The following is a 25954-nucleotide window of genomic DNA, read 5'->3' as shown; positions in this document are numbered from 1 at the left end:
ACAATGATCCAATGTCGGAAATCACGAAATAAACACTTACGCGTGGAATCTTATGTCACTTCTAGGACACCACGTACTACCGCAACCACGCACTACAAAATTTTGCACCATTTCTTGTGATAAAACAATGATTGTTTCCTGTAAACAATCTCAAACGAAATTAACTGCATAATAAACAAAATAGTAAACAACCACCATGATAGGCCGGATTGGGCCGATGTTGCCACATGGTACCGATTCCCCAGGAATTGAGATTGTAATTCCCTGATTCGCCAACACATTAAACCTAAACGGCCGACAATTTTGTGATTTTTAATTCAACTAGGTAATCGTAGTTCAAATATTTAATCATATTTTATTTGTTTAACTTCTGATTTGGTTAGTGAATTGGCTATTTCGAAGAATTTGCTAAGAGATTTAAATAAGGAGATAGCAATACTACAGTGCACACTAAAAAGAGAGGTCGGCCCACAGAGAGCGAGATAGAGATTATTAGTAGGTATTTGACTCAAGTTTTTGTTCCAAGTCTGGCCTCCATTTTTATCTTTAGCTTCATGACCAATCGTATCGCAGAATCGAGAAGCGTGTCTGGGATTGGAGACGTTAAAAATTACCGTAATCGGGGCTCAGGCTATTTTTCTTGAAACTGCTGGAACAAAACAATGCCGTTGACAGACTTGTGAAGATAGAGATAGAGCTAGCCAGGTGCACTTAAAACAAGCCCTACCAACCAAAATGAACAGGAAAATCTGCCTCCACTGGGAATCAAACCCGAAACCTCTGGGTCTTAAGCAATGGCTTGCACAGAAACATTACTTACTAACTCATTGTCCAAAGTCGTTAAAACTTTTTTAATCTGTAAATTTTGACATGTCTTTTGACTTTGACAACTTTGATAAGTTTGACATTAAGCACGCACCACATTTTATCTGTAGCTTCATGATCACAAAGTACTTTTTATTTCATGATTAACACCGACTTTTTATTTTATCATATTTAATGTTTTTGCTTGCTAATTTATGTATGGTACTACTGAAAAGCGAGTGATAAGCTCATGATATTATGGCTTGTAATTCCTGTTCAAAATCTTTTACTTTGTTTCGCAAGGAAGTAAGTTTTAGTTAGTTAACCAACCACCACTCTATCAATGGACAGTGACTCAACTTTTCACATTCTTTTGAATCACATTTTGATCACATTCTTTTGAAGTTAACAAAGACACCGAATATTATGAAATAGGTATCATTATACAAACATATCAGCTGATCCCAAAATGTTTTAATTAAAAAAACATGGTGCACAGCAGCTGATCTGTCCCAGTAGTAGTATTCCAAAATTCATATGAATTTGAGCAGAAGAATACAAAAGATGTAATTAATAATTATTAAGATAATATTAGGAATATAAACAACATACTTTTGTTCACAGAAAGGTTGCCCAGGCTGTGGGTTTAGCTATTGCTCTAAATGTCTCAACAACAAGTTATTTTTAAAGAAAATCAATTCTGTAGCTTTGGTAAGTTGATTTATGTAATAAGTGTATATGTATTAGAAAACAAAATGTTAAATAAATACTCCTTGACACAATAAGAATCTTGTTTTGTAGGTATGCACGAAATGTAAAAACACTTCTGGAATGGATAACAAAAATAAGATTGAACCACCAGAAGCATACTTTAAGTAAGTAAATTCCTTCCTTTTTTTCTTTAATATATTAACATATTGATATAATAAACATTTGTGATATTCCAATCATAGAAGAATTGGAGTTGATAACAGTTCACAGTCTACTAGCAGCCAGACTACTGAACAATCGAATAATGTAGAATGGGAAATTCAGCAGAGATTAAAAAAGTTAAAGGAAGATAGAAACAAAGATGCCATACAAACAACAGATGAAGAAATATTGAAACGCTTACAAAAAATAAAAGGAGAGCAACCAACTACTTCAGACGCAGAACTGCAGGCACGATTAGCTAACCTGAGAGGAGTGCCCATTATTGAAGGACAAAAAAAGGTATTCTCTTGAGTGTATACAAAAATTGCTGTTTTATGTATCCATTTGTTGTTCAAGTGGTTCTGATAAATGTGAGTAAACTTTTGATAATTTTATTTCAGACTGTGCTTTATACACCAGACTTGAGAACGGAACAAGAGCAGGCTGATGATTTAATGAAACAATATTTAGAGCATACCACTATTGATAAGCAATATCAAGAGGGGTTCAAGAAGCAACTTGATGATATTGAAGCAAGAATACAAAAATTAAAAGGAGGTGAAGGTGTTAACACTAAAACTAAAGATGATGCATCAAGTTCTGAAGATGAAGAAACTGTGATAAAAAAGATAATAGAAAAAGTAATTATTTTCCATTATTTTTAATTTCTTTCTTAATATGTTGTGACTATGATCCATTAATAGGTATTTTTGTTTTTAGGCAAAGGTTGAATCTAGTCAAGATGATGAGTTACCTGCTGCAACAAATGATGAGTTACCATTCTGTGAAATATGTAATGAAGATGCTAGAATGCGATGCTTAGGATGCCGCTATTTGTTCTGTAAACAATGCTTTGTAGAACATAAAGATGATGATGATGGATGCAATAGATATGAACTTTATGAAGCACCAAAAAATATAAATTAAAACTTAAGTTTAAAATAAAGCAAAATATTTAAGACATGATTTTACACATATTTTTTTATTTAATTTAAAATATCATTAAAGTAAGTGCACCTACAATAAAATAATATATTGCCTTGTTTGTGATGATATAATTTGCTTGAATATTATTACTCCTTTGAAAATGTTATAAAATAAAATTACTGACTAATCTATTTACTTTCATTTAATTTCTTTTGTTTGTTACACTCTTCTATTATACCTGGTATTAACTTAGCCAAGTCTTCTGAAGTTTGTTTGTATTCATTATTAATCCATATGTCTTTAAGTTTGGATATAATTGGTCCATACATTTTGCCAGGAGGTACACCATTTTGTTTGAGTATTTGACCATTCATGGGAAATCGTGGTATTTCCCAGTTCATAAATTTCTTTAATAGATCTTGTTCACCTTTATATTTGAGAAGTTCTTGAACATACTGAACTGCATTTTGTTGTTTTATTTTTGTATTCAGTACCAGTTTCTCATATATTCTGTAAAATATAAAAAAACTTCTTTCAGACTATATGAGTTAGAAAAACAAATTAATAATAATTAATATTATGCTTACAAAAGAGGCCTATCTTCAGAGTGAGCTTCTTCTCTATGCTCCACTATAAAATATGCTAAGTCTCTATCATATGCTGAGAACTTTAACCTGGCATAAAGAATAGTTACTTCATCCATATCTTTTAATAATGCTGCCAGGTAACTCATGGGGTGTAAACCTAGATGTTCCCCTCTTTTGAGCACTCTATCCAATTCCTCTTTGTTTGGATTAGATGGTAAACCTGCATTAGAAAAACTGTTTTGATACATTGTAATAAAAATGACACAATCACATCAATAACAATAATTGACAAACAAACCTATATACTGTTCAACTCCAATATCCAGCATTGTCTTGAACAAATGACCAGCAAATTTACCTTGTAATGTTTTCTTTAATTCTACCCAAATTCTTTCCCCAGATATATTTTGCAAACCATGTACATTATTTTTTAAAACTTTCAGTGTATCTCCTTCATGGTTGTCTGGCTTTTCAGCAATTTTTCCATAAAAACGAAAATACCGTAATATTCTCAGGTAGTCTTCTTTCACTCTTACATCAGGATCTCCAACAAATGCGACTCTTCTTTTTTGGAGATCTTCATAACCAAAGAAGTAATCATAAACACTTCCATCAAATCCTGTAAGATAAAATATGTATGTTTAATAATTAATATGGATGTATTGTTTTGGTTTTAATAATACTAAAATATTGGTGTATAATATGAGAAACATTACAATACCTAAGAACATTGAGTTTACTGTGAGATCTCTTCTATTAGCGTCTAATTTCCAATCAGTGGTGAATTCAACTTCTGCATGGCGTCCGTCAGTGACCATATCTACTCTTAGAGTGGTAACTTCGAAATTCTCCTTGTCATTGATTCTAGGGGTGATAGTTCCATGTTTCTCACCATTCATATTGATCATTCTAATGTTCTCAGAAGTAAACATATCTTTCATTTGTTGTGGTGTAGCTGTGGTGGCAAAATCCAAATCGGTTGGTTTTTGCCCTAAGAGCAGATCTCTGAAAAAGTTTTGAAAAGGTTTTTCTTAGTATTAAATATTTTGTTTGCCACCACATTACAGTGTTAATTAGTTTATAATTACCTTACTGCACCACCAGCAATTCTGATTTCATACTGGTATTTCTCAAATAATTCTTTAAGATTTTGCACCTCTGGGGTGAATATACTTTTGAACTCCGGTGAATCCAGTTTGGTTACTACAGGATTCTCTCGGGATTTCAATTCCATGTCCATTTTTGAACGCACTCGACGCCGGCTACTGCCAACTGCCCCACTGTAATTAGTCTGAAACCATATTGGCACAAACTTTAGTAGATAATAATATCTGTATAAATCAAGTTAAATTTATAATGTTAGCCTTAGACGTTAGCTATGCAACAAGCATGAAATTTAAGGTTATGGTACATTACCCTTATCTCATTCAGATTGGATAGTTTCAATATTCCTCGTAACCCCTTAAACATTACTCTGTAATAAATAGGAATTTGAAGGCGGAAACTTATCAAAACATTATTAAAATCCTCTAAATATTGCGATAAATTTATAAACACTGGCTGACAGCAAACGTCAAAATTAATATGACAACTGGTGGACAACTGATTAATGACCATGAAGCTAAAGATAAAAATGGAGGGCAAAGTTGGAACAAAAACTTGAGTCAAATACCTACTTATATCTATCTCGCTCTCTGTGGCCCTACCTCTCTTTTTAGTGTGAACTGTAGTATTGCTATCTTCTTATTTAAATCTCCTTGTAAATTCTTCGAAATAGCCAATTCACTAACCAAATCAGAAGTTCAACAAATAAATAATTAATATTTGAAACTAAGATTATCTAGTTAAATAAAAAATCACAAAATTGTCGGCCATTTAGGCTTAATGTGTTGGCGAATCAGGGAATTACAATCCCAATTTCTGGGTAATCAGTACCATGTGGCAACATCGGCCCAATCCGGCCCATCATGGCGGTTGTTTACTATTTTGTTTATTAAGCAGTTAATTTCGTTTGAGATTGTTTACAGGAAATAATCATTGTTTTATCACAAGAATTGGTGCAAAATTTTGTAGTGCGTGGTTGCGGTAGTACGTGGTGTCCTGGAAGTGACATAAGATTCCACGCGTAAGTGTTTATTTCGTGATTTCCGACATTGGATCATTGTAAACATTTTTCACATTTTTTACAATAATTTCTTCCTAAAACGTTTTACCAGTAATTACACTTATCATTTTTAATGATACCTATGTCAAGAAATAAAGATTTTACATTGAGTTTCACTGAATTTAGCAATTTTATATTTATTGTTTATTTAGAAAGAGCGAGTCTGCCCACAGAGAGCGAGATAGTGATACATAGTTTGTGCTTCAAGTAGGTATTCGGAGCGTGGCCTCCATTTTTATCTGTAGCTTCATGTTAATGACAACTCACCGCTGTCAGAAGTTTTTTTTTTAAATATCAAACAGAACCTTAGAGCATGTAGTAAAATACATATTATACCTACCGAATTGCCAGATGGAGTCGTATTAGGTTCGTGTCGTTGTTTTTGTTTCTAGTATTTAGTCATTTTCTCGCGCTTTGTACTTCGCACTGTTACCTAACAAGGATTCTTCCAAAATGCATATTTAATAGCCTTCAAGCAAGCCAACTTTTAATTATTAGGGTGACAAGACGATGACGAGTTCTTAGGAAAATCTGGGATTACTACCTTTCATGAAACCACATTTGCCACATTGCTGTATTGATTAGCATTGTAGTCTACTCGACTCAAGCGAAGTGGGTTTAGATTTTAGATAGATGCCCCTTTGTCATTACCATACAAAAAGGCGCGTCAGTCTAAAAATAGGGACAGCATACATTTTGACGGTCTTTTCCCGATCTAAAAAGGGGAATGACTTATGATAGACTGTAATCGATCGAAAGAACGATCCATGTGTAGTAAATAAAAATAAGATTTGAAACAAACAAAATGGGGATACAGTTTATTAAGATATATTTTACTTTACAAAAAATGCTTCCTTAAATCCAGTATATTTTATTTAAGACAGCTTCACATAATAGATGTTTATTTTGACTTATTTCTTTGATTAACATTAAAACTAGATAGGATGAAATAATAGCAGTTAACAGGTTAGCTAGTATGTGTAGCTTCTTTGCACACAGAGTACAAAGGTCACATATTTTCCAGTGAAGTGAGGAGATATCCCATCAAGTGTATTGTTAATCTTAGTATGTCATTGTATTAAATTTTCTGTCATTTGCCACCCATTAAGCTGTTCATTCCACTTGAGCCTTGTTGCAGCTGTCTCATCATGTTATGAAGACCAGACATACCTCCCATCTGCTGGAGTATACGGGGATCCATCATCTTGGCCATTTGTTGATTGAGTTTAGCCATTTGTGTCTGATTAACGTTTTTAGCCATATCACCTCCTTTAAATAGGCCTTTGATGCCACCCATCTTTTTAACTACCGCAGCAAATTTAGTGTATTGGGCAATCAAATCCTTGACATCTTTTTCTGTCACTCCTGCACCCTGGGCAACTCTAGTGACGCGTGTTGGCTGCTTTGAAAATAATTTCGCACCATCACGGTGGTCCAATTCACCTTCATTCATGGAGTCCATTATAGTCATAAGACGTTTCAATCTAGCCATGGACTCCTGCTCACTGCCTTTTGACATCAAATCTTGTGAAAAGCCAGGTATCATTCCCTGTAAAAAATATAAACTACATTTAGTTTCAATTCACATAAAGTTAAAACTGGTTAGATTCCAGCCAGAGACAACTTTTGTGCAATGAATGTACCAATGAATATAATGCAGTAAACTTTAATTAGTGATAAAGCATGTGAAAGTGAGTTCAAAAAGCATACATTTGAATAAATAAGAGTTTTACCATAATCTGTGAAAATGGCCCCATTTTCATGATATTCTGGAATTGCTCATACATAGCTCGTAATGTGAATTGGCCATGTTTCAATTTTTCTAACAGTTCATCATTGTCGTCTAATTTAAGCTCATTCACTTTGTCTAGCAGGCCTTCTATGTCACCCATTCCCAGCAGTTTGTTGATAAAGGGTTTTGTTTTGAATGGCTCTAAATCATCTATGTGCTCTCCAGTACCAATGAAAATTATGGGACTTTGTGTTGCTGCCACTCTGTAAAAAGTAACTTTTTATAATAAACATGACCTTTTCTAATTTATGTATGTAACAGTTTGAGATGTACATAATGTACTTACGCTGACAATGCACCTCCACCTTTTGCATGTCCATCTAATTTAGTGATTATGACTGAACCAATGTCAACTTTTTCCTTGAAAGCTCTTGCTTGAGCCTCACAAGCTTGACCAATAGTGGCATCCATCACGAATATAATATTGTCTGGTTTCTGTATTAGGAATAAACATTATTAAAATTAATCAGGGAAATAAATAATTATAAAGTAATTTTTAATTTCATCATATCAGTTATATTTATATAATTACTTACAATAGCATTAGCAACTGCCAACATCTCCTCAAATAGTGATTCTTCCTGCTTGTGGCGACCACTTGTGTCAACAATAATCATTTCAAAGCCTTCCTTTTTAAACATTTCTACACCAGTAGTTGCTATTACCACGGGGTCCACTTCTGTGTAGCTGCAATAACACATTTAATTTTATTTTATAAAAAACTAGCTTTCCGCCCGCGGCTTCGCGCGCGTGGACTACATTATCTACATATTTTACGAAACCCTATTTTTTTTCCAAAATAAAATTTAGCCTATGTTACTCGTGGATAATGTAGCTTTCGAATGGTGAAAGATTTTTTAAAAATGGTCCAGTAGTTTTTGAGCCTATTCATTACAACCAAACAAACAAACAAAGTATTCCTCTTTATAATATTAGTGTAGATAAGAAAAGGAAAAGACAGAAATGTAATAAGATCCTGTAAACTTATTTCAAGGAATGAAGAATGTTATACATTTGTCAATTTACATAAAAATACACCAAATATTTACCTTCCATAAAAAGGTATTCTGGCTTTAGTACAATTCTGCTTGACTTGATCATAAGCACCAGCTCGGAAGGTGTCAGCACACACGAGACATGATTTCCAGTTTTTTCTCAAATAATGATAAGCCAGCTTTGTGCAGGTTGTTGTTTTACCAGAACCTTGAAGGCCTACGAACATTATGACGTTGGGTTTGCCTTTGACTGGCTGGTAGGGTTTTACTCCAGGATCAACCAACTGAAATGTATAATTAGAAAATTAAGATTCAGTAAAAAAATCACTAGTTTTTGCATTAACTTTATGTCTTCAAAGTTTCAATACCTTGACCAATTCTTTGAAAACAGCAGACTGTATCATCCGCCGCTTATTAAGCCCTCCAGCCATTTCATCAAAATCAATGACAGCCCGTACATTTTCTCTAAGGTTCTTCACTAAACGAATATTTACATCAGCTTCCAAGAGCGCAGCACATATTTGTTTTAGCATAGAATTCAAGACCTGTAAGTCAAGGTAACATATTAATAACCAATCATAAGGATAAATGCTCAAAAATATATGTTGGATACATTTTTGTACTTACATCTTCGTTAATAATTGTAGCTCTACTTAGAGACTGCAAAGCGGTGGTAATTTTACGACCCAAATCTGCTAAAACCATTGTGGAAAACTTATGATACTATGGCGAAATAAAATCTTCCTATCCACAGACACGTACGAGATTAATTTGTACAACAAACACAAGTAGGGGTTTTAAGCTTTTGTGACATCTTAAATCGTTATATTTACTAAAAATTAGAATGATCAACACTTTCTATTTCAATATTTTCGAAAGAAAATAGCAGTGAAAAAGTGACAGGATTAGTACACGACGTACACGTCTATCAGTCACAGATAAAAAAAATAGATCTGTCCACAGATTAGAGAGTATGATCTGTCAAATTACATCAACTTTTTTAAGCAAAAAGGGACAAAGGTACGTTCAGCAGGGTTATTGTAGATTTTGTAGGAAACAGTGGGTAACTTAAAATCTATGTATACTGTCTTAATTATCTATGGTGTGAACCAGAAAAAAAAACAATTGAACGAATGACTTAACAGATGAATGAATGAATGGTAGATAAATCAAAAATCCGCTTTGTAATCATCACGAAGTAGGTGAATTTATTTGCTAAATTTTAATAATTTTGTGCTGAAAAGGTATCCTGAAATGGTAAGTAACGAATAAATCGGTGATACATAAGATTATCTTTAAGAATAAAGTAAAGGTAAGCAGTAACAACTAAAATTTTAGGGACAAAATCAATCTGGAGGTGGCAGCGGGGGAGACAAGAAAGATGACAAAGACAAAAAGAAGAAATATGAACCCCCAATTCCTACGAGAGTCGGCAAAAAGAAGCGTAAGGCTAAGGGTCCAGATGCTGCTCTGAAATTGCCACAAGTCACGCCCCATACAAGATGTCGGTTGAAGTTGCTAAAGTTGGAAAGAATCAAAGACTACCTATTGATGGAGGAAGAGTTCATTCGCAATCAGGAGAGGCTCAAGCCACAGGAGGAGAAAATCGAAGAAGAAAGGTCGAAGGTACCATAACATTTCCTATTTGTAATAAGTTTCATTATGAAGTGAACCCAACTATGAAACTAATCATTCTCTTTCTCAGGTTGATGATCTAAGAGGAACCCCAATGTCTGTGGGTAACCTGGAGGAGATCATTGATGACAATCATGCCATAGTGTCCACTTCAGTGGGAAGTGAGCACTATGTGAGCATTCTATCCTTTGTGGATAAGGATCAACTGGAGCCTGGTTGTTCCGTGTTACTGAACCATAAGGTGTGTATTATTACTAACTCCAATTTTGGGAGGCAAATTGAATCCTTCCCTTGTCTTGCATACTAACCAACTCATAATGTGTTGTGTTATAAAAGAGTAGTCATCCTAAGATATTGTTTTTATATAAAAATGTAGCATAAACTTGAGTAATTTCAAAAACCTTTGTTTAGCTGTAGTTTCCTATAAAATCTTTAGTAATTTTGTTGTTTCTCTAGGTCCATGCTGTTGTGGGCGTGCTAGGAGATGACACAGACCCCATGGTATCTGTGATGAAACTGGAAAAAGCTCCACAGGAAACCTATGCTGATATTGGTGGTCTGGATACACAAATTCAAGAAATAAAGGTACATGCTTAATAATTATTATTATGAATCAATAAGATAAGTGTATCTTTTTACAACTTTTTTAAAAGAAAATCAAAAGTATTTATTTGTATTGTATTAATATCACAATAATGTTGAATTACAGGAATCAGTGGAGCTACCTCTTACCCACCCGGAATATTATGAGGAAATGGGTATAAAACCACCCAAGGGAGTTATTCTATATGGCCCACCAGGAACTGGGAAGACTCTGCTTGCAAAGGCTGTTGCCAACCAGACTTCAGCCACATTCCTGCGTGTTGTAGGCTCTGAACTTATTCAAAAATACCTGGTAATCATTTTTTACAAGTACACACCTCATAAATCGAAATGCAGTTGGAAAATGTTCATTCTTTACCAATAAGTTCTATGTTGTTTTAGGGAGACGGTCCTAAATTAGTTCGGGAGTTGTTCAGAGTTGCAGAGGAACATGCGCCGTCTATTGTATTTATTGATGAAATTGATGCAGTGGGCACTAAACGGTAATTTATTTATTCTTGCGTATCAAGTACTACAAACATTGATTAATGAAATGAACCAAATATTTATTTTGATGCTTTTTTTAGTTATGACTCTAACTCTGGTGGAGAAAGAGAAATTCAAAGAACTATGTTGGAGTTACTTAATCAGCTAGATGGGTTTGATTCTCGGGGAGATGTTAAGGTATGTATTACAAAACTAGCTTTTTCAATCAAAAATATTTTACATTTCACAGTTATTTTTATCTCTTGTCTCTAAGGTTTAAATTTAGGATGATTAGCAGAATGTTTATACATACATAATGTAATTTTTAACAATTCATTGTTATTCTTTTACAGGTGATTATGGCCACGAACCGTATAGAGACATTAGATCCGGCACTCATTCGTCCAGGGCGTATTGATCGAAAGATCGAATTCCCATTGCCTGATGAAAAAACTAAGAGGAGGATCTTTACCATACATACATCAAGAATGACACTAGCTGATGATGTCAATTTGTCTGAACTCATTATGTCTAAGGATGATCTCTCTGGTGCTGACATTAAGGTACAGTTTTACATCCCTTAATGCTTGTGTACTTTTTTAAAAATAAGTAAAAAGAATAATATTTAGTTCGTAAAGTACCTATTAAACATATTTGTATGTACTTTTCAGGCAATATGCACAGAAGCAGGCTTGATGGCTTTAAGAGAGCGACGTATGAAGGTTACTAATGAAGATTTTAAGAAATCTAAAGAAAGTGTTCTTTACAGGAAGAAGGAAGGAACACCTGAAGGACTATATCTCTAATGTCTTATGTGTCCTGCTAATATGTTAAGAATTCCATGTGTGGTCATGACCTTGAAAGGATTATAAAGAGAAAATTTGAATTTAGTATTGTATTGCAATTAAATCATTTTACTTTGTATGGTTTGTGTAACTCACATGCAAATTACTGCAGGATACAGAACATTGCATTAAAAATAAATAAATTAAAACATAATAAAATAATCCATCAGTTTTTATTTTATACCATGGAACATTAATTAAACCACCTTCATCATTACCATGTTACATTTTTATTCAAATTACTTGATGTCCTCCTCCCTTATGCTTGGGAAAGATAGAATCGCAACAAACAATGCTTGATTGTGATCATCACTCGCAAAGGGACTCGAACCCGCAACGACATATTCTGTTCCTCTCATGTGCTTTTGTCAGAGAGCAGAAATAACAGGAGTGGAACTGACAGGCAATCCCCTCTAGCAATGTAAGTAGACCAGTGGTTCACTCAGTTTATAAAAACTAGTTGCAGCGCCACCAATGACATATTCCAAATGTCACTATTGAAGAGTAACGTGCTGCGATAAAAATGGTGAATTGCAGTGTTTTTAATTGTAAGAAGAGATCTGAAACATCAAATCTTGAAAAGGACAACATTACATTCCATCGGTAAATATTATTTTATTTATTTCACATTAATTAATACACTAAATTTGCAAAAAACTAAATTTCTAGAAGTGTTGCCACTGGAATGACTGGAAAGCAAAAATTCCTAATTGTGTAATATTTTAAGGATAGTGTACTTATAACAATATAATCGAAATTCTATGCAAACAATTTGATACTGCCAATAGGTGTTCTCTTTTATGATATTTGTTAGTATTAATACATTATTAATAATCACTGATAAATGTAAATTCATTTATTACTTTTACCTCGACTGTCGGGAATTATTCATAATAACCGGCGATTATTAATAATTTTCAATTTATCACATTTACCCTGACATAATAAACGTGTTAAGTAAGTTCCCGCTATTTTACAGATTTTGCGTATTTTCCTTTAAATAGAGATCTGAAATGTTGAATCTCCCATAGGATAATAAATTAATTCATATCATTTTTTTAAACGAGCCATAGACTATGAACCATAGAGCAATGATTCTCATCGACAAAAATATCGATAGTGTCTCAGCGCCATCAGCTGTTACACAAATGTCATTACCTCGTCCCCCTCAGGAAATGGCGAAATTTTTTTGTATGGAAATAAACGCGCGCTGCTACTCCTGTTATTTCTGCTCTCTGGCTTTTGTATAGCGGGTCTAGCTGAGCTAGCCAGATAGGCATATTCTCTCCAACTCTAACCAAACAGTAGTCCAACTCTGGGTAAGAACTGGATAGCCACTCTTTTTAAACTTACCATCCTGCGATACGATTATGTTACGATTAGAACCACTATATACGAATTCTAGCACCATACTCGGCTTATATTATCTTTGTCTCACGATTTGACATTATTTTGACGTTTCACGTCATCTGTGTTTTCTTTGGAGAACGGAGAGCTCGTCTTGTAATCGATTTATTTCACAGATTTATTTAATTATTTGCTTTGTTTGATACAGCAAACTAAAGCTTTGTTAAAATACGAAAACAAACACTGCGTATACGATAGTTACTGGTATTGCAAAAATGATAGTGAATCAAAAGTTTCATGAATGAGTAACACCTGCAGTGACACCGAAGAAGTGACCGAGCACACAGCACTGATGGACGGGCACATCGCAGAAGCTCGCCCGGACAGGGAGATCGCTGAACGTATAGCAAGGAAAAGGAAAACCAAATCTGAACATCAGCAGCGATCATATGGGGTAAACAGAACTGCAACTGTTTTGTATGGCTAATGTTAAGACCTATTGTTTTGATGTAGGTTCTATCTATGGTTCTTAGTACTGCTTAGCTAGCTATGCATACAGTTGGTGAAATTTCTACAGATTTACCTTCGAGTTCGTAATTCCTCGTACTGACTGAATAGTTTCACTGACAGTTATATTGAATGTTTTGTACATATAGATGTTTATTATCTTATCTGTGAAGAAAATATTATTCATAAAGATAAGATCAATCATTGATAACTTAAAATTCAATGACTAAAGTGACAGTGGAAGAGTCAAACTTTTTATTCAGTTTGTCTTGCTTTATTGCTACTTTTTGCCAGATCAACAAACCGATGGAAGTGAGAATCAGTATTTATGCAAAATTTAGGCAGTCTCCACATTGTTATCAATAAATTTTAGTCATTTTTATATTTCAAATGTGTTTATTGCTTGGCAGAGTGTGGAACAAACTGAAGGCGGAAGCTCAAATGTTCCGAACCCATCGGGGCCCAGTGCAGCCCCAGCAGCCCCTTCTGTGGAGTCTCAAATTGAAGAACTAGAACTGAAATATGGTGCACGCCATGTCATCAAACTGTTTGTGCCGGTCACTTTATGCATGATTGTTGTTGTTGCTACAATATCATCAATTAACTTTTACACAGTTAAAGATGTGTATTTGTAAGTATAAAAGAAATATTTTTACATTACATTTCACTTCACATTTATATTTCCATAGGGCATAGAATTCTGATAAATGTGTGATTTTGTTTCTAATCAAAAACTAGCTTCAATATCTACTTATTATTTTAGGGCATACACTCCGTTCCATGAGGAGAGTCCATATGCGGTGACGAAGGTGTGGAATGCTCTGGCCAACTCCATGATCCTGCTGAGTGTGATAGCTCTCATGACGGTGCTGCTCATCGTGCTGTACAAGAAGAGATGCTACAACATCATACATGGCTGGCTGATACTCTCATCACTGATGTTGTTGTTCTTATTCTCCTATCTATACATTGAGTGAGTATTTGTGTTTTGTTGGATTGTTATTTTTTAGAAAATGTGCATCTACTAATTTTGTACTACCAGCCCTCTAGATGATGTAACATTGAGAGTAAGACATTTTAAGAACAACGGAAGCAAATCTAATAAGAAGTTGAATCTTTTATAAACAATACTTTTTTATGAGCAGACAGTATGACCCAAATATTGTTACAATCTTGGCACTTTGAATTTATTATTCCCCTTTCTTCAGCCATTAAATTACAAAATCTATTCATAGTCAATTTCTCAGAGACAGTTATTTTATATGCTAGAATTCCAGAGAGGCACTAAGGTTAAGCACTACGAGTTTTTCCCGCAAGTGGTAAACCGCCAAACCGTGAGACCGCCCGAAAGGTACGTAAAAATCAGTCGCGGGAAAAAACACTCCATTAGTTTTACTTGTTTAAAAGCCGTACCCGGACTCTGCTCTGGCTTACAACATACTCATGGACTACATCACGTGATGTCGAACATCGGCGTAGTGGAAAATTGTTTATTTTATATTTACACTTCCAGGGAGGCACTAAGGGCTTACAACATCCCCATGGACTACATAACGCTGATGTTTGTGATGTGGAACTTCGGCGTGGTGGGCATGATCGTGATCCACTGGAAGGGCCCGCTGCGCTTGCAGCAGGCGTACCTGATCTTCATCGCCGCGCTCATGGCGCTCGTCTTCATCAAGTACCTGCCCGAGTGGACCACGTGGGCTGTGCTCGCGGTTATATCTATATGGGGTAAGGCAACCATTTATTCGTAACCCTTTGGTAACTTTGCTAGTGTTGGAGATCAGTCTGTTTTATTGTACACTGTCATTTTACATGACGTTTTATTGGACATAGTGTATGTGGTTATAGCACTGATTTCTCTATAAGCTTATGGTGTTTTTGATCGTTACTTTATTTAAGGCACAAAGTCGTAATTTTATTTATTTTGTTTTATTGCAGATTTGGTGGCAGTGTTAACACCTAAAGGCCCACTCAGAATATTAGTCGAGACTGCTCAAGAGAGGAACGAACCGATATTTCCAGCTCTAATTTATTCATGTAAGTGCATTTTTTTTTTGTTTTATCATCCCTTCCATGAACTCTTACTATACATGAAAAGCGAGGCTACTATTTTTACATAACCATATTTTTGGTAGCAAAATAGCAGCCTGTCCTGAGCGCCAAAATGTGTATTATTCTGATGCAGTAAGTTTAAAAATCTAATGAACTGCTATAGTCTGGTCGCCGAGCACGTGGAATTTTGTCTAATGACCCCAAGCTACCCATCCTTATCGCTCGCGCGTAATTATATTGTCGCGACTGTGCGACGGGCGCCCGCAGTGAGTGCGAGCGCAAATCAAATCAAATCAAATCATTTATTGCATTGCATTACATGTGGTTTGATAGTTATAGTAGCGCAACAGCAACATAATTACGCGCGAACGACAAAGATGGGTAGCTTGGGGTCATTGGACAAAATTCTACGTGCTCGGAGACCGGGCTTTATAAAACGTTGATTCGAATTGTATATTTGTTTGTCCGCAGCGACGGTGATGTATTGCCTGGCGGCGACGGGCCCCGGCGCGGCGGGCGAAGGTGAGCCGCGAGAACTCCGCCCCCTCAACCCCTACGGTCCGTTCGTAGCCCGAGCCTTTCAGCCCAACTTGTCTGTCCGCTTGCCTAACTTTCACCGGCTTTGTATTCCAACATTTGTCCCGTAGTGTCCGAGGCTTGAAACATCCGAAAATTAAATACTGGGCTTGGTGAGGCTTCAAAACTGTATCCATCTTCTCTGTTGTGAAGTCTGAATAGTCGATTTCAGAAACTGTTATCAAGGTAGGATAGGTAGGGTGGTGGGCGGAATGTAGAAGTCATTTTAATATTATTTTACTTCAAAGTTGTATGTTGTATTTTTGCTTTCTGGTATTTAGTTAAGAAATAAAGACTTATTTTATTTAGTTACTTGATTTTTTTAACGGTTCGATGGATTTTATTACATCATCACCAACATGGGCTTGCTGTGTGTGTGTTTTTGTTTTTACTTTTTCACAATTAACATTGTCATGCACATTTATTTACAATCGACGCATTCTACCATCAGGAAACCGCCAACCCGAGCCCGAGAACCGGCGGCTATCAGGCGGCGACGCGGGCTTCGACGCGGAGTGGCGCGCGCGCGCAGACTCGCACGCGCCCTCCACCGCCACCGCCGCCACCGTCACCGCCACCGCAGCCACCGCCACCGCCACCGCGCCCGTCCCGCAGCGACTGCGCGTCGACGGCACCGCGCCCGCGCACTACACCACGCGCCTCGAGCGCCCGCCGCCGCCCGCGCCCGACCAGGACGAGGAGAGTGAGTATAGCTCGCTCGACGAGAGTTGAGGCCGCGTGGACGGCACCGCGCCCGCTACACCACGCGCCTCGAGCGCCCGCCGCCGCCCGCGCCCGACCAGGACGAGGAGAGTGAGTATAGCTCGCTCGACGAGAGTTGAGGCCGCGTGGACGGCACCGCGCCCGCTACACCACGCGCCTCGAGCGCCCGCCGCCGCCCGCGCCCGACCAGGACGAGGAGAGTGAGTATAGCTCGCTCGACGAGAGTTGAGGCCGCGTGGACGGCACCGCGCCCGCTACACCACGCGCCTCGAGCGCCCGCCGCCGCCCGCGCCCGACCAGGACGAGGAGAGTGAGTATAGCTCGCTCGACGAGAGTTGAGGCCGCGTGGACGGCACCGCGCCCGCTACACCACGCGCCTCGAGCGCCCGCCGCCGCCCGCGCCCGACCAGGACGAGGAGAGTGAGTATAGCTCGCTCGACGAGAGTTGAGGCCGCGTGGACGGCACCGCGCCCGCTACACCACGCGCCTCGAGCGCCCGCCGCCGCCCGCGCCCGACCAGGACGAGGAGAGTGAGTATAGCTCGCTCGACGAGAGTTGAGGCCGCGTGGACGGCACCGCGCCCGCTACACCACGCGCCTCGAGCGCCCGCCGCCGCCCGCGCCCGACCAGGACGAGGAGAGTGAGTATAGCTCGCTCGACGAGAGTTGAGGCCGCGTGGACGGCACCGCGCCCGCTACACCACGCGCCTCGAGCGCCCGCCGCCGCCCGCGCCCGACCAGGACGAGGAGAGTGAGTATAGCTCGCTCGACGAGAGTTGAGGCCGCGTGGACGGCACCGCGCCCGCTACACCACGCGCCTCGAGCGCCCGCCGCCGCCCGCGCCCGACCAGGACGAGGAGAGTGAGTATAGCTCGCTCGACGAGAGTTGAGGCCGCGTGGACGGCACCGCGCCCGCTACACCACGCGCCTCGAGCGCCCGCCGCCGCCCGCGCCCGACCAGGACGAGGAGAGTGAGTATAGCTCGCTCGACGAGAGTTGAGGCCGCGTGGACGGCACCGCGCCCGCTACACCACGCGCCTCGAGCGCCCGCCGCCGCCCGCGCCCGACCAGGACGAGGAGAGTGAGTATAGCTCGCTCGACTAGAGTTGATGTCGTCAACTTTAGCAATCAGGCGGCGACGCGGCCTTCAAAAAGATTATCGTACCTGTGTCGCCGTAGTATTAGATAACTTTGAGGCTGTACTGTATAACGAAGCATAAATATATACCGTATATTCCTTGTTCCAGAGGGTGTCAAACTCGGTCTTGGCGATTTCATATTCTACAGCGTCCTTGTGGGCAAAGCGAGTTCCTACGGTGATTGGAATACGACACTCGCTTGTTTTGTGGCTATTTTGATTGTAAGTAAATGTTACTTTTTACACGCTAATGAAACCTTAGCATTCCAACGTGTTGTAGTTACTTTAATTAAATTAATATGACATTAGAAGCAGCCATATATTAATTTCAAAAATTGCCCATTTGTTTCTTAGGAAAAACAAACAACAATGCTTTCTAAACGAGGTCGTCTTCAAGTAACAATTTGTTCCAGGGATTGTGCCTTACTCTGCTTCTGCTGGCGATCCTCAAGAAGGCATTACCAGCGCTGCCCATCTCCATCACATTCGGGCTTATCTTCTACTTCGCGACACGCTGCGTCGTCAAGCCCTTCGCCGACGCGCTCGCAGCAGAACAGGTGTTCATTTAGCCACCCCCATCTTTTACCTACTTGGACAAAGTATTACGAGTCGAATACAATTAGGAAAACCCTACAGAACCAATTGTCTCTATGTTCAAAATAATTTTACCCTGAATGTCCCAAGCTATGACGGAATTAAGTAACTTTTTACTCAACTATGCTTTCTGAAAGAACTTATTATTTACGAATGTAAAACTTAACAATTTTAACTAAATTCGATTCATATTCAGTGAGAAATGCAGTTTGTAACAATAAAAATAAGTTCGAGTTGTAAATTATTATTACACGTAATTGAAAGTATGCTTGACTGATTTTGTGTTATTGAAAGTAAGATCTCTGAGGTTAGCCAATTAATTTAACTACTATACTAATATTAAGGATCTATGTAGATTATAGACATTTTCATTTCCAATGCAATCCATTTGGTTAGAAACATGACAAAAATACATAAAGCGTGTCATGTCAACATGGTAATGTATTGTGTAGGTAGAAGTAAAATATCAAAATAGGTCACAATAATTACTTGTCTTTCGATTGTCGACTCTGCAAATACGGCAAACTGCGGCGATAAGCTGTCGAAATCTACTTTTACTAACTAGTATGCCTTTCGTTCGATCTTCTTACGTAATAATCGATTTATTACAAAAAGTAGTAGCCGATTCGCAGCTCAGTCCGTAGACAATAATAATAATACAGCCAACTTGTAAGACAAGCCTTATAATGTTAAATTAACTAGTAACGTATTAACAACCAATGTGTTGTTAACACAAAAATAAATTATACCTAGACATTCCGTATTCTGTAAGGTCTTGTTTAGGATTGTAATTTTGTAAACTGCTAAGCGTAAATAGTGAAAATTGCAATAGCTGTGTAAACAAAAGCATGAGAGTTTTGTAACTTCAAATATTTTTTTTTACTATTCAAAATATTACCTAAATGACACAATATTTCTTTAAATGTGTTCTTAAACAAGGTCTTATTGCTTAGTTAGTTAATAATCAGATTACCTGTTTATGTATTTTGTCTTAATATATTTTTAATAAATAATAATTTTTAAACCTATTTGCATTTTAATTATTTTATCAAATGAAACAGTTGTGTAGTAAAAATCATATTTATTGCTTAATATATGTGAACCAAATAGCTCAGTTGGTAAATGAACAATTTAAAATATTGAAACATACAACAATAAGTTAACAACCTTTACAGCCCTTGATCTTTCTACAATAGTTTCTTATTTATAATAAAAAAAATAATTGTAGTGGTTAGTCATGGATCGAGTATCTTGACAGTACTATACTGTTTATCGAACTAGGTTCTTTGATAAGTTGAGAATTTATTGCACTATAATGAGACTGATAACAACGGTAACTTATAAAGGTACTAAATAATTCAGTTATCTTTTCGTTAAAATTTTAATAGGTACTTAGATTTAGGTCCAAAAAAGACATTTCAAAGGTATAGCAAAGGAAAATGTTAATAAACTAATTTAAGTTAAAGACTACGCCCATTGGTCCTAGCGTGGAATGCTAATGGAATGTGAGAGATAAGGAATAAAGAATTGACATTGGAGATTTACATAGTATCAGCCATTCCGAATATGATAAATACAATACAAATATTAAACATAATAGGTACCTATAAATGCATTAGCCCACCAATACCAAACCCACGAACTTAAAATCTAATTTATGCGATTTTAGTTATTCCCATGAAAATTTAAAGTTCAAAATTAAAATAAAGTTGTTACTGAAGAGATCAAAATAGCGAAATTATAACAAAAGCATCGCGATCTTCAAACATTTGACTTATCATTTCCGTGATTGTCTGTTGTAAATGCAGACATGAGATTTAACTTCCATCAATCTGAGATAGTTTCTAAAATATCGGTCTTACTTTATGTACAATTACAACACTGAAATGAATTCGCTCACTCGTCTAATATGTTTACAATGTCCTACAAAAATATAACCAATTTTGCTTAAAATATGAATATTTTCACTCTCAATAGTTAATAAATAATTTAATATAATTTAAACTCGACTTTAAAATTGATCTGATTTGTTGTTGGCTTACCTTTTTGCATTTTTTTTTACTTACACATAGTATGTGTCAAATGAATTTATTTAGGTAGGTATTTACAAATTTGGATTTGGGATTTCTGTTGGTCCCTCTTTCTTAATTACTTTCAATGTTTCTTTATTTGGTTTAATTGTGTCCGAGGGAATTTCTTCTATAATCGGAGTCGGCTTTGTTTTAGTTTCAACCTTTGCTTTAGGGCTGTCGGGTTTAGCTTGATTCTTCTCCACCGGTTTCGCCGCGGGCGGTTCAGTCGCGGTCTTTCCCGGGGCAGGTTTGGATGGAGGTTTTGTTTCAGTTTTTTGCGCAACATTCGGTTTCGGTTTAGCTTCTTGCGCGGGTTTGGCCGGAGCAGCCGAAGGTGGAGGCGCTTTCGTCGTCTTCTCCACCGGTTTCGGTGTCGTAGTTGGAACGGTCTCGGTCTTAGTGGCAGGTTTAGGTGTGGTGCGAGGCGGTGCAGCCGTTGTCGGTTTCGGAGCCTCTTTATTAACTTCTACTTTTGGCTGGGCAGGTGTTTCTTTCTTTTCAACCTTGACTGGAGCCGCAGTCGGCTTAGGAGGCGGCGGCGTCGGCTTGGGCGTCACCACCTGAGGTTTAGCTTCGGCCGGTTTCGGCGTCGCAATTTTAACAGGGTCGACCTGTTTGGGTTTCGGCGCGGCTTTAGGCGGTTCGGCTTTCGGCACTTCTTTTTTCTCCTGAGCCTTCTGCTGAACATTCGCCGCGAAGGCCTTTTTCAGCTGGGGCGGCGCGGGGACGGAACCCACATAGTTTTGTGAATGCGGCTGGCCGAGGTACAATCGGTCCCCGAACACTACCGCATCGCTCACATGTATCTGTCCCTGGGTGTGGTAGTACGAGGCGACGATGTTGCCATCCCAGTCAATTTGTAACAAACCAGAGGTCTTCGGCAGGAACGCGTTCGTCGTCTTGAAGTGTCCAATCTGGAACAGAAGTTGACATTAAAAAAATATGCTCTCAAATAAAGGTTCTGTATTTTACCCTTAAATGAAAAGGAACCACTGAATACTGACATTGTAGATGATGTCCTCGAACAGCACATGCGGGTAGAGGTTGTGAAGCGATTCTGCGGCGAGCTCGACGAGGCGCTGCGCGCGCGCCAGCAGCTTGCGCGCGGCGGGCACGGGCGCGAGCGCGCGCGTCAGCAGCGGGTCGTGCGGCGCGTGCACCGCGTACAGCCCCACCAGCACGCCCGACCCGTCCGGCAGCGCGCGCACGTTGTCCGGCGTGCCTGGGAAGGAACACTAATGAGCGATGCGCCTGACTATAGGGATGTTTCCTGGGTCAAAAAGCAAGAGTTTTAATTAGTCCGTCAGTTAACTTATCAAAAAATACTCTACAGGTATTTTTCACTTTTTCAAACTAATGAAAATTTAAAGAGATAAAGCGCGCCAAAGTTCATAAGAAGAGGCCCGTGACGTCAATGCGTGCATAAAAGTGCCGCACGTTGTGACGTCGTGCGGAACTTCAACACACCATAACTATATAGCTAATTATTTGTTAGATTGACTAATAAAAATATATGTGTCCAATATTTTTTGATATTAAACATTACGGACTAAAAAAATTTTTTTAGGAAACTAGCCTATTGTCCCTTACGCTGTTTATGAATTAACGAATCTATTCGTCTCTGTTGCTCATCTGGCATCTGACATCTCACTTTGTGTGAGGACGAGGAGGACCATGGCAAACGTGGAAACAATAGCCATAGAAGAGATGACATGTTGAGGGTGGATACGTCCAAAACTTCAGATTCAACTTCAGATAAAACGTGACCACATGCTTAAGGCAACTCTTATGTAGTCTCACATATTTCCTGACACCAGTCAAGTTCTACCTGTATTACCCAAATGAAAATTTTTAACATAAAATTAAAAATTCTGCCTTACTACTTATCTATAAGTAACCATTTTTATTGAAAAATAAATATGAAACGCCATAACCAGCAAGCTGTTTGTTGTTGACGTTAATGAACAATGAATTAAAGACACCTGTTTAAACAGTGGAGCATTTTGGAAGTAAATTTAAATTACTGTTGCAACATTCAGATCAACTTGATAACCAGATCAAGTTAAGCCTTTTGAAAGATTGACTTGTTATTTTTTATTACAAAAATGATTCTTTTAATTTTCATAGCCGCCCAATTACTTTTTATACAACAGAGTGCCTCACAAACAATTCACGAGAGTGATATCAACTTCAGAGTGGAAGCTGGGTCAAGAACATGTTTTTTCGAAAAAGGAAAAGCTGGTCAAATGATGGAAGCTTATTACCAAGTATTGGACGGCCAACACGGGGATTTGGACATCATTTTCGAAATCATGGACCCTAACGGCGTTCAGCTGTTATCGGATTACAAGAAGTCGCAGAATTCAATTATTATGGATTTGACGGCGGACGGAGATTACGTGTTCTGTTTGGATAACACGTACAGCATGATGAATTCCAAGCTCGTGTTCGTGTATGTGGTGATCGAAGACAAAGTGACGGAGGAGAATGCTGAAGGGAGTGGGGCGCCAGACGGTGAGGAGAATAAGGATTTGGAGGTGTTGGAGTGGAGCGGCGTGGACGCGGACGGCCAGCCATACTACATCGAGGTCGACCGCATCGCCAATTCGCTCACCACCACACTCCGGCACGTCGTCAAGGCCCGGCAGCTGCTCGATATGTACGGCGCGATGAAGTCACGCGACAGTTACCTCGCCTTCGAGGACACTTTCATTGTCGACATGTGGTCAGGATTCCAAATAAGCTTCATGCTCATAGTCGGAACGCTCCAAGTTTACATGATTAAGAAATTGTTTAACAAATCTGCAGGCGCTAAAGATAGCTACTATTAATTTTTTAAACCTTAAAATACAATTTATTTACCTGGTAGGCCAACAACGAAGTCTTCTGTCTTTCCTTTCTTGGGCCCATTGATGTAATATTTCTGAAGCTTGAAGCTGCACGTAGAGGCCACAACTACAAATTGGTTGTCTGGGGAAACTGCCAATCCGTTTGCAAACCATATGTTGTCTACAAGTACTGTGCTATGATTTGTAGCAGCATTGTATTGGAGTAATCTGGTACAAAAGCATAAATCTTTGTAATATTTAAAATAAAGTTATAATCAAAGGTACATTATTTATCCTCCACATAGTTGTTCAATCATTGAGTTAGCAACTATTAATCAAATATTTACTTGCCACATTAATTAGTATTAAGGGAAAGTTAATGATGTTTTATTGACATGCTAATTAATCTATTTTTGTTTCTTGAACAAGTAAATAAGAGATAAATTGCTGTTGCTTGAGCACGTAAATAAGAGATAAGTAACTTATTTCTCTGGGATTGAGACAAGTGCTTATGTTCTGTCTAAATGATCTGCAAATAAATAACTTACCTCCCAGTGGGGTCGGTCAGCATTGAATATGCTCCATCCTTCAGATCAAAGTCAGTGGTAGAATGTGTCCAGTATAGGTTACCATTGCCATCAAGTGCTACAGAGTTGAACAGCTTAGGATATTGTCCCTTGATGGCAGTGCGAGGAGAGACCAGCAACTCCTTTTTGTCTGTGTTCAAATCCACCTTCCAAATACCAAGATAAGCATCAGCCACATACATCTGGTTTTTCTTTTCATCTATCACAAAGCCTAGAATGCGGCCGCAAATGTGCTCCTCCTTAATACCAGCTGTAAATATAAAATATGTCAAAATTAGTACTGAACCATTTTTATTTTAAAATATTTGTAATACACCTAGAATCACAAACTACTCTTTTGAATTTAAAATTCGCTGTTGACATCATCCTTTCTGAAAGTATAATGTGCAAAGTACATTTATTGTAATAACACATTGAATGTAAATTACTTACTGCAAGGTTGTCCGATTTTGGTAACAAATGTGACATGGCCTCCGGGAGAGAGTTTAACAATTTCTCCAGTCGCAACGCTGGTGTAAACTTCCCCTTTATAAATCTGGAACGCCTCGGGGCCCAGCACCTTGTCTAAGTACAGCTTCTCAGGATTGTTCAAAATTTCATTGGGGGCCAATGCCCCTACAAAAGGTTGCAGCGGTTCAAGACTAAGGATAAACGAATATGTTAGGTGGATTTAACACTAGTAGATTATTAATAGTCATTAATTTGGTTAAAAATACTTACTCTATTTTCGTAAATGTAGTATAGGGTGGTAAATTCGGAATTAATACAATTAAGCTTGCGAATATAGCGAAAAAAATAAATATTTTTAATATTTTTCTTATTAATCCGAATATAAACCCCATATTGAACGAGGACCTGAAATAAATATAAAAAATATAGTACATAATCAAGAGCAAAGTCCAAGAATATAAAACATCTAGGATACATAGAGTTCGAAATTAAAACTTAATAGTTATATGAAAACCTGATATTGTTATAAATGAGACCATTTGATTTTAAATATTTTTAGAGAATAGTGTAAATAATTAACAGTAAAAGTTCGGCAGAGTTTGTAGGACATTACAATGTGTTTAATCGACTTCACTTGTCTGTAAATAAATCACACCTTGGTTGTAGATCTCTGTAGCAAATCTTTTATTGATTAAATATTTATATGAAACAATTTCCACCTTTCTCACCTGTTTACGCGAGTGAAATAAAATAGAAAGAAAGAAGGCTAATTCGGCTGTTTGATTTGATTGACATATCACACTGAATGTCAAATTAGGTGTATAGTGAAGGTCCAAATTAAATATCGATTATATCGACAAATTATATAAACAACAAAAAAATGTTTTTATTAATTAAATGTGACTCGAATAATTGATAAACATGCCTGTTTTGTTTATGATAATTTAGTTGAATACCAGTATAATGCTTGAAGCATGAAAAAGTTTAAAATCATGTTAAGAAATTACTATTATCCCTGTTTACCAATCAGAGAAAAAATAAGGTTTCTCAATAAATCTGAAATCGGCAATTGCTTGCTGAGCCCCGATTACGGTAATTTTTAACGTCTCCAATCCAGACGCGTTTCTGATTCTGCAATACGATTGGTCAAAACAGCTGACGTACGCCAGTCTAAACAGCGTACGTCTGCACTGGTTATTCTGCAGTATTTTAGATCCATCGTACGTTTTATCGATAATAAAAAACGTCTTGGAGACAGCACAATACATTAAAGGTGACTTGTCAATTTGGCAGACGTCACACAGATGACGTCGCCATCGCGGCATGTCCAAAAGAAGTCATTGACC

At 37.9% G+C, this 25954-nt stretch overlaps 7 protein-coding genes across 10 annotated transcripts; 4 read left to right on the top strand and 3 right to left on the bottom strand.

The window, feature by feature from the left end:
* The first annotated feature begins 946 nt into the window (after positions 1–946).
* Positions 947–2702, top strand: LOC114364555 (abscission/NoCut checkpoint regulator). The gene is made up of 6 exons (XM_028320745.1): positions 947–1110; positions 1429–1515; positions 1606–1679; positions 1758–2016; positions 2118–2357; positions 2437–2702. The coding sequence occupies exons 1-6, from the start codon at positions 1063–1065 to the stop codon at positions 2641–2643; spliced, it is 915 nt and encodes a 304-aa protein (XP_028176546.1). The 5' UTR covers positions 947–1062; the 3' UTR covers positions 2644–2702.
* Positions 2703–2827: 125 nt separating this feature from the next.
* On the bottom strand, positions 2828–4818 carry LOC114364554 (CCA tRNA nucleotidyltransferase 1, mitochondrial). Its single transcript, XM_028320744.1, has 6 exons — positions 4647–4818; positions 4319–4521; positions 3952–4235; positions 3529–3849; positions 3231–3450; positions 2828–3153 (listed from the first exon to the last, which is right to left on the bottom strand). Exons 1-6 carry the CDS (start codon positions 4698–4700, stop codon positions 2832–2834), a joined length of 1404 nt encoding a protein of 467 aa, XP_028176545.1. The 5' UTR covers positions 4701–4818; the 3' UTR covers positions 2828–2831.
* A 1431-nt stretch (positions 4819–6249) lies between these two features.
* Positions 6250–9115, bottom strand: Srp54k (signal recognition particle 54k). The gene is made up of 7 exons (XM_028320703.1): positions 8809–9115; positions 8550–8726; positions 8236–8465; positions 7723–7873; positions 7473–7621; positions 7128–7389; positions 6250–6943 (listed from the first exon to the last, which is right to left on the bottom strand). Exons 1-7 carry the CDS (start codon positions 8884–8886, stop codon positions 6485–6487), a joined length of 1506 nt encoding a protein of 501 aa, XP_028176504.1. The 5' UTR covers positions 8887–9115; the 3' UTR covers positions 6250–6484.
* Positions 9116–9327: 212 nt separating this feature from the next.
* Rpt2 (26S proteasome regulatory subunit Rpt2) lies at positions 9328–11891 on the top strand. Its single transcript, XM_028320704.1, has 9 exons — positions 9328–9438; positions 9520–9807; positions 9887–10057; positions 10273–10401; positions 10526–10711; positions 10801–10901; positions 10986–11082; positions 11238–11447; positions 11556–11891. Exons 1-9 carry the CDS (start codon positions 9436–9438, stop codon positions 11688–11690), a joined length of 1320 nt encoding a protein of 439 aa, XP_028176505.1. The 5' UTR covers positions 9328–9435; the 3' UTR covers positions 11691–11891.
* A 1301-nt stretch (positions 11892–13192) lies between these two features.
* Positions 13193–19505, top strand: Psn (presenilin). Of its 3 annotated transcripts, none has more exons than XM_028320724.1 (9): positions 13193–13530; positions 13994–14214; positions 14347–14556; positions 15097–15317; positions 15528–15626; positions 16113–16163; positions 16669–16920; positions 18187–18299; positions 18491–19505. In XM_028320724.1, the coding sequence occupies exons 1-9, from the start codon at positions 13378–13380 to the stop codon at positions 18644–18646; spliced, it is 1476 nt and encodes a 491-aa protein (XP_028176525.1). In that variant the 5' UTR covers positions 13193–13377; the 3' UTR covers positions 18647–19505. The 3 variants fall into 3 exon arrangements, with proteins under 3 accessions (XP_028176525.1, XP_028176524.1, XP_028176526.1); XM_028320723.1 differs by having other exon boundaries at positions 16113–16199; XM_028320725.1 differs by lacking the exon at positions 13193–13530 and adding an exon at positions 13797–13895 and having other exon boundaries at positions 16113–16199.
* Positions 19506–19876: 371 nt separating this feature from the next.
* On the bottom strand, positions 19877–25440 carry LOC114364513 (adipocyte plasma membrane-associated protein). Of its 2 annotated transcripts, none has more exons than XM_028320694.1 (7): positions 25337–25440; positions 24879–25013; positions 24591–24799; positions 24120–24408; positions 23606–23799; positions 21748–21965; positions 19877–21657 (listed from the first exon to the last, which is right to left on the bottom strand). In XM_028320694.1, the coding sequence occupies exons 2-7, from the start codon at positions 24998–25000 to the stop codon at positions 20776–20778; spliced, it is 1914 nt and encodes a 637-aa protein (XP_028176495.1). In that variant the 5' UTR covers positions 25001–25013; positions 25337–25440; the 3' UTR covers positions 19877–20775. The 2 variants fall into 2 exon arrangements, with proteins under 2 accessions (XP_028176495.1, XP_028176496.1); XM_028320695.1 differs by having other exon boundaries at positions 25264–25408.
* On the top strand, positions 22615–23599 carry LOC114364515 (transmembrane emp24 domain-containing protein 1). Its single transcript, XM_028320700.1, has one exon. The coding sequence runs from the start codon at positions 22849–22851 to the stop codon at positions 23572–23574; it is 726 nt and encodes a 241-aa protein (XP_028176501.1). The 5' UTR covers positions 22615–22848; the 3' UTR covers positions 23575–23599.
* Positions 25441–25954: the final 514 nt, after the last annotated feature.

Source organism: Ostrinia furnacalis, unplaced genomic scaffold, assembly GCF_004193835.3.
Source record: "Ostrinia furnacalis isolate ACB-3 unplaced genomic scaffold, ASM419383v2 OfSCF7447, whole genome shotgun sequence".
In the NCBI taxonomy this organism is placed as follows: domain Eukaryota; kingdom Metazoa; phylum Arthropoda; class Insecta; order Lepidoptera; family Crambidae; genus Ostrinia; species Ostrinia furnacalis.
The sequence above is the reverse complement of the archived record's forward strand: the minus strand, read 5'-3'. Positions and strand labels throughout refer to the sequence as shown.